At 51.5% G+C, this 6,749-nt stretch overlaps 4 protein-coding genes across 4 annotated transcripts; 2 read left to right on the top strand and 2 right to left on the bottom strand.

The window, feature by feature from the left end:
• Window positions 1–76: 76 nt before the first annotated feature.
• Window positions 77–772, top strand: CTAM01_14182 (uncharacterized protein; the record flags this gene model as incomplete). The annotated part of the gene is made up of 2 exons (XM_060530183.1): window positions 77–307; window positions 401–772. The coding sequence occupies 2 exons, from the start codon at window positions 77–79 to the stop codon at window positions 770–772; spliced, it is 603 nt and encodes a 200-aa protein (XP_060375240.1).
• A 449-nt stretch (window positions 773–1,221) lies between these two features.
• Window positions 1,222–2,635, bottom strand: CTAM01_14183 (uncharacterized protein; the record flags this gene model as incomplete). The annotated part of the gene is made up of 2 exons (XM_060530184.1): window positions 1,222–2,125; window positions 2,184–2,635. The coding sequence occupies 2 exons, from the start codon at window positions 2,633–2,635 to the stop codon at window positions 1,222–1,224; spliced, it is 1,356 nt and encodes a 451-aa protein (XP_060375241.1).
• Window positions 2,636–3,665: 1,030 nt separating this feature from the next.
• On the top strand, window positions 3,666–4,335 carry CTAM01_14184 (uncharacterized protein; the record flags this gene model as incomplete). Its single annotated transcript, XM_060530185.1, has 2 exons — window positions 3,666–3,821; window positions 3,955–4,335. The coding sequence occupies 2 exons, from the start codon at window positions 3,666–3,668 to the stop codon at window positions 4,333–4,335; spliced, it is 537 nt and encodes a 178-aa protein (XP_060375242.1).
• Window positions 4,336–4,656: 321 nt separating this feature from the next.
• Window positions 4,657–6,359, bottom strand: CTAM01_14185 (uncharacterized protein; the record flags this gene model as incomplete). The annotated part of the gene is made up of 3 exons (XM_060530186.1): window positions 4,657–5,503; window positions 5,556–5,633; window positions 5,689–6,359. 3 exons carry the CDS (start codon window positions 6,357–6,359, stop codon window positions 4,657–4,659), a joined length of 1,596 nt encoding a protein of 531 aa, XP_060375243.1.
• Between the last annotated feature and the right edge of the window lie 390 nt (window positions 6,360–6,749).

A 6,749-nucleotide genomic window follows, 5' to 3' on the forward strand; every position in this document is an offset into this window, starting at 1 on the left:
ATCCCAATTACTATTACAGCTCCTCTGCATTTCAACTTGAGCAAGCAACGCATTTCCTTCGCATCAACTGCGCAAAATGGCATCCAAGAACAAGACCATGTCCGACACACACAATGATCTCGCCCCTCAGCCTTGCACGAAAAAGGCCCGAGTCCACAGCCCCGAGAAGACCTCAAACGGCCATACTGGAAATTCAAATGACCCAGAGTCTCTAGCCAAGACCACTCAGAATACTTTGCCCCGTCAGACCAGGGACCACCCCAAGCAGGGCTGCAAGAGAGATGACTCCAAGATCCCAGAGAACCAAGTATGATGATATTCCCATTCCTTTCTCACTAAAGTTATCAGAGATTCAAAGAATTACACTGTGGCTTGAGCTGACCGGCTGGAAACTCACTAGGACCAGCTCGAATTCACCACCTGGGGTTCATCCACGCCCAACAAGGAGATTTTGCCAAGCATCGTCGACGATATTGCCTACGACGCAGATGATGAGAGTAACATCAAGTTCATGGATGCCGAGACTTACTACCAGACCGAGAGGGCTCAGCGCATGATGATGTACCGCTGCAACCAGGTCGAGATCGATGCTAGCCACGATTCTCCTTCGACAGATACCTCTGGCTCGTCTATGGAGTGGGAGCCTCTCTGCAGCCATCTGGAGACCATTCCAGAAGAAAACTCGGAGCTTTCTGAATCTTCTGTGGCCGACGACTGGGTCTGGCCCGAACGCGTGGACATATCCGAGGGTCTCGATTTTCACTTCAACTAACTGGGCCTTCCATTCGCCAACCGTGAGCCCTATTAACGTTACTGTGCGCTAAGCCCAGATGCACTCAACGGGCAATGCTGCAGGATGGTGCCTTCACTTTGGGAATGCAAGATAAGGGTTCACATACGGCAGGCCTTTGGGATGGGGAAACGAGATACTCTGGTTTCCGGCCATTGTGCTAGAAGAGTCATTGTTCTGATTGGAGATATTCACGAGCACTTGCGTATGCCTTCTTGGCACTGAGACTGTGTACAAATGCAGCGTTGCATTCATTGTCTTCTCAAAGGAGAGGTAAAAAGCTTGTATCTACTAGAGAACGGGCCGCTTTGGCCCTTGGTCTTGCCAATAGAACATGAAGAGTTACTTTGCTAGCCAAATCATCGAGGTAATTCAGGCACTCGGGTCAATAGGTGAGTGCTGAACCATGGAAGGCAAACTACCAATTGAAGCTAGACAATCCCTCCAAGCTCTCTCATGTCCCCGGATCCAACCACACCCCAACACCACTGACTTGCCTTCTCTGCCTTTTCCGCACCAACTTGAAGGGTTGCCTGCGTGATGAACTTTTCCGTCAGCTGGTCATCAGACATGGGCACCTCAACGCTTCCAAGGGCATGGTCGACGTGCCTCTCAATCGGTTCCTGGACACCGCGCAGCTTGACCACCAAATGACACTCATCGGCCTTCATAGACTCGTCAACTGTAGCTTTGAAACGGTCTCTCAAGCTAACAACAGGCGCGCTGGTGACAAGCCCGTCCTCGTACTCCACTACAGTCGCCCTCCCATACAACAAGCCCACCGCGCCGCCGTGGTAAACGCTGAACTTGGCTTCAAGACCATCCTTTGGTGTTTTCTTACCAGTGAGCTCGAGCACAAGATAATGAACCGTCACGTCGACGCTCGCGACCTCCTCCGTGGAGATGCCTCGTCTCTTCAGTTCATGATGCAACCATACAGCGCCCGTAATAACCGGATGGATAACGATGCCACACGGAAAAGGCTTGAACGAATTCTTCTCAATCTCCCACTTCCCCGGTCCTCCCTGTCCAAGACTCTGAACAAGCTCATTCAAGTTTTCCTTTGTACTGACGACCTTGGCCCAGCCCCGCTCAGCTTCCAGCACCTTGGGTGAACTCGTGAATCCTTCTGCAGCTAAGACGGCAGCAAGAAGCCCATTCTGAGCGGCGCGTCCGACGTGAAAGGATTTCGTGTCAGAGCCAAACATCTCGCGTAGGCCAGTGACTTGCGTTGCGGCGATGCCGATGGCGTGGGCTGTTTTGTCTGCCGGGAGGGCGAGGAGTTTTGCGATGGCGGCGGCGGCGCCGATGGAGCCTGTTGTGCTTGTGATGTGCCTTGAAGAAGTGTTAGCCGCCGCAATTATGTGAACTGGGAAGAGTGAGAGGAGGGTACCATCCGATATCATAGTGCTCTGGGTATACGGCCAAGGCTAGCTTGCACTCAACCTCGATGCCGGCGACCAATGCCGTGATGAATTCCTCCCCCGTGACCGGGCGCTGCAGCGTCTCTGCGTAACTCAGCAGCGCGGACGCGACGCATCCAGTCGGATGAACAATCGTCTCGAGATGCGTGTCATCGTAATCGTGGACATGCGACGCGATACCGTTGATGAGAGCAGCGTGTTGCGCATCGATGCGACGATCGAATCCAAGTACTGAAGAAGTTTCCTTTCCGAAAAAGGGCGAGAGGGCTTTGGTTGCCGTCAGGGTTGTCGGATGAGAGCTTCCGCCGATGGCGCAGCCGACCCAGTTGTAGAAGGAGCGTACGGCTGCTTCTTTAACGCCCTGAGGGAGGTCGTTGTAGGTGAGTGAGGCTATCCACGTTGCGGTGCTGAGGGTTGCCATGATGACGTCATTTGGCTTGGGAGGAGTGTATGTTGCAGCTTGATGTGCTCTGGTTGATGTTTGATGTTTTTTATGATCTTATACATGGTAATTGGAGGGTCGTTCGTCGGAGCGAAGTCGGCGATGCTGGAGAGCCGGTAATCATGGCGCCGATGTGTATGCCGCGTTATTGCCGGCTACGACACCGCAACATTACATGGTCGCAAGATGGAGAATTGCGACGTGAGTTGAAGTATTGACACACACGAACCGCAGAAGTAGTCGATGTTTTTGCAATACATTGGTACTGTTGCGGATAGGACTCTACCTACCTCATCATCGATTGGAACCCATCGTTATACTCGTTACTCGGTTGTGCTACAGGATAGTATCTTGGCGGTGTCGCCATAAGCGATGGAGTCGTGCAACCCTCGCTTGTTGGCGGGTATCGCTCCAATGAGGATGAAGCTGCCGCCTCACAGCCATCTCGAATACGATTCGAAGACCTCATTGTCGGAACTTGGTCCTTTGTTAAAGAAAAGTGTGACATGCTTCCCCCTTGATCATGGAAAGTCTGGTTGGCACTCAAAGCCGGACTTTCTGTTTGTCGGTACACTGTGTTTGTTCTTTTGGGCTTGATGTACTTCACCGCCCACCACACTGTGATCAGTTTCGCTTTATTATTAGCCAAAGAAATTGGAAAGTTGAATAGTCACCTCACGGGTGTAAAAAACGAGCTGACGGCAGAACTGATCAAAGGCTCTGCCTCGCGAGTCCAGCGCTTGGCCGGGCGGTAAGATCGTGAAAGGACTCATTTTTGAAAGAAGACTGTTTGCACGTAGCTGAGAGTCCAAAGGTCGGGTATCGCAGTAGGATTCCAAGCATAGAGTAGTGCAGGTGTTTATGGCAACATGTATAAGAACTCGCTGCGAGCGATGGCTTCGTATCAGTCCAGTATCGGATACGGGTGTCTCGTAGGTATACTGAGGCAGGAAACCAAACATCCGGAACGTCGACTTCACTATCGAGAAGCGGTAATTGGACCATAAATATGAGTGGCAATCACGGTGCTTCGGGATCTACGGGGACCTCCGACCCCACAAGGGTTCGTGGACCGTTCGATGTTGAGACTCCTCAATTATCTCCAGAGCAGAGGGCTCGGCTTCGGAGGGAGTCTGACGCTTTGAGAAACACGGTCACCTTGGTTGTGAGTTGTTCTATCCTCCCATTCCCGTCGCAGCGATCCCATCCCAGACATAAAGTATATTGGAGGGCATTCTGTCTCCAGTATGTGTTCGAGAGTGTGTTGCCCTGAATGGTGGCTACTGACTGTCTAGCAGGCCGGCGAGAGTGCGATGCAGGCAAGGTTGATGAGCCAGATCTCTCCGCATGCGATAAGAGATGAGAGCGGGTCGGAAGGAGAGTCGACGGCCAAAGCCATGGTGAAGACACGTGTCGAGCAAGAGGTAACGGAAGCACAGCAGCAGCAGCAGCAGAGTCAAGAGCCTCAACAAGATCAAACATCTGAAGAGGTTTCAGTTACATCCGACTCGGAGGATTACGAGTCCTTCAGCAATGAGGAGAAGAGCAAAGGATCCGGGTCTGGGTCTGGATCCGGTGGCGAAGAGACTGGTGGCCAGGAGAGCAGCAATAAGAGAGCAGCCGGGTCCGATGTCGATGATTCGGATGACCATAAGCGGCAAAGAGCTTCGTCACAATGATCATATGCCGTGAGGCAGGGTGCAAGACCGTGGCAGGCAACGCGCAAGTGGAATCGAGAAGGTCTCCTACCTTAGATAGTCAGCGAAAGACTCTGGGACTTCGTGTTAGATATCAACTGTGCATAGTCGGGTCATAGCGACCGGCCAAATATCAACCACTATTTTGCTATTAAAGATTTACATATCTGAATAGGTCTACAGAAGCGTTCCAATTACTTAAATATTATCGGTAGTTATCCGAAACTACCTTACTTAACGCTAGTCTGACCGACATGTACCTAATAAGCTGCTCTTCTCTGGGGTAACAGCTCACGGGTCTTCTCAAGAGTAGTCCTCTGGTCGTCGGCCGTTGACAAACTTCCAAAGCCGGCTGATCTCATACACCTTGGGTCCTTCAACCACACCGTTGAGGTAATGGTGAGCAGTACCATCAACCCCGTTCGTGAGATTGCGCTGCTCATCAATCTTCCAAGGATCATTGTGAACCTTGGTGCGGGACGCCATGAAGGTGCCCGGGAGGGGCGAACCATCTCCATTTGTTTGAACCTTGCTCAAATTAGTGTCAAGAGGAAAGATGTTGTCAAGATAGTGCTGGTTGAACTGATGACCTGAACCAGGTCGCTCAATAAGCGCACCCTCAAACTCGTTCCAGTCAGGACTTAGGTGGTTCGCCTGCTTCGGCTCAGTCTTGCCCACGGCCTTGATGACTTCTGTCTTCTTATTGACGGAGATGAGACCGGCAATCTCACCAAGACCGAGGAAGCGTCCATCTCGTTTGGCAGTCTGCTTCTTGAAATGCAGGACACCCCACCGAGAGACAAAGTCTTTCGAGTTGGCGTAGTGCTCGATGTGGCGGATGGCACGACCCTTGGGTCTGGGAATGCCGTGGTCCCTCTTGGTGCGGGGGTTGTTGAAGTGGTTCGCGGCGTTGCCGAAGGTGTAGATCTCAAGCTTTTGCAGGACTTCACGGGGGTGTTGGTTGATGAGCCAGTCCAGGATGATGCTTCCTTCCAGTCCACCTTGAGAGTGGAGAATGAGGATGACTTTCTTCTTGTCTTGGTTGAGCAGGGCGGTGGAAATGTGCGAGAAACAGACTCGGGTATCGGTGGTACCGAAATAGAGGCAGCGCTCTAGGAGGCATTGGATCACATCAAAGATGATGCCAGCACTGGTAAACAATGTCAGTGTGTGTCCCGATAGCATAGAATCTTCTAACTTACGTCTTGTTGTGAACACCTTTCACTCTTCGATGGAAAGTAACGGAAATTCGGTCAATGTTGCTCTGGAGCCAGTTCTTGCTGTAGAGGTATGCTTAGTTCATGCAATGAGTGTTTTGAGGCCAAAAGTCCTTACCCAACAGCAACACCGTTGAGGAAAATCCACTCTTCCTCGGGGTGATTCAGTTCCCACTCTCGCGCTGCGAGAGTGTCGGCCGACCAGATAAATCCTTCAGGCATCCAGCCATTGAGCCCGATGCCCGCCAAATAGTTGATGCCGATGAAAAGACCCACGTAGGCAACAAAGATGTTAAAGGAGAAGAAGGAGAGGAAAGGAAGGGAGATCAAGAAGGCTGATTGAGTGACGATGAGAATGGAGTGGAAAATGATGTCACGAATGTTGTTCCAAGAGGGGTACAGCTCGTCCATGGGTCCAGAGTGGAAGTAGCGTTGAGCCCATGCTTCGAAGCGTCGGTGGAGCTGGCTCACGAGAAATCGAGGCTGCTCTTTGAATCGGTTGTCGACTCCGAGGTTGAAGGAGCGAGCCGGGGGCTGCGACCAGAGTGGTAGGACAATGCATGGTAGGAAAGCAATGTTCTTGCAGAACAGGAGCAAGTCGCTTGCGAGAAGGGTCCAGGGAGCACCTGTGTAGTAGTAAGGCTGCTTAAGGAAGGGGTCGGTGCCGTTCCATGTTACGTCTGCTCCGCGGTTCTCTTTACGGAGGCGAATGTCCGAGCCGGTCCGGACCTCTAGCTTCTTCTCGTTGACATCCTTCGGAAGAGAGTAGGTGACTTCGACTGCCGCCATCTTTAGAGGCACGTGCGGCTAATAGTCTCGATGGAATAAGTTGTTACTAGAAATGACATCGAGTAGCCGCGATGCTGCCGGGTAGCTGGATCAAATACTACTTTTAATTCCCTTGAAATGTGATCTGAAGTCTGGAGAGGCTTCAACGTTTAGGACTGTTGAGGCTTTCCTGATGCCCTAAAATGCCAAATGTGATGGCCACCAGGGAGGAACTTCAGGCAATCCTTGGTGTCTTACTATCACATGCTGATAGTAACAAGTGTTTTCACATGCCGCGCCGTAACTTGAATGCTTTCTATAGTGATCGAATGATTGAGGCTTGAAAGTGAAGTTTCCGTGGTCCCAGTGGTTTTGCTCTTATGATTGCAGGGCAGGATCAGAGTTTCCACT

Source organism: Colletotrichum tamarilloi, assembly GCF_030869305.1.
Source record: "Colletotrichum tamarilloi strain Tom-12 chromosome Unknown Scaffold_115.1, whole genome shotgun sequence".
NCBI classification, from domain to species: Eukaryota; Fungi; Ascomycota; class Sordariomycetes; order Glomerellales; family Glomerellaceae; genus Colletotrichum; species Colletotrichum tamarilloi.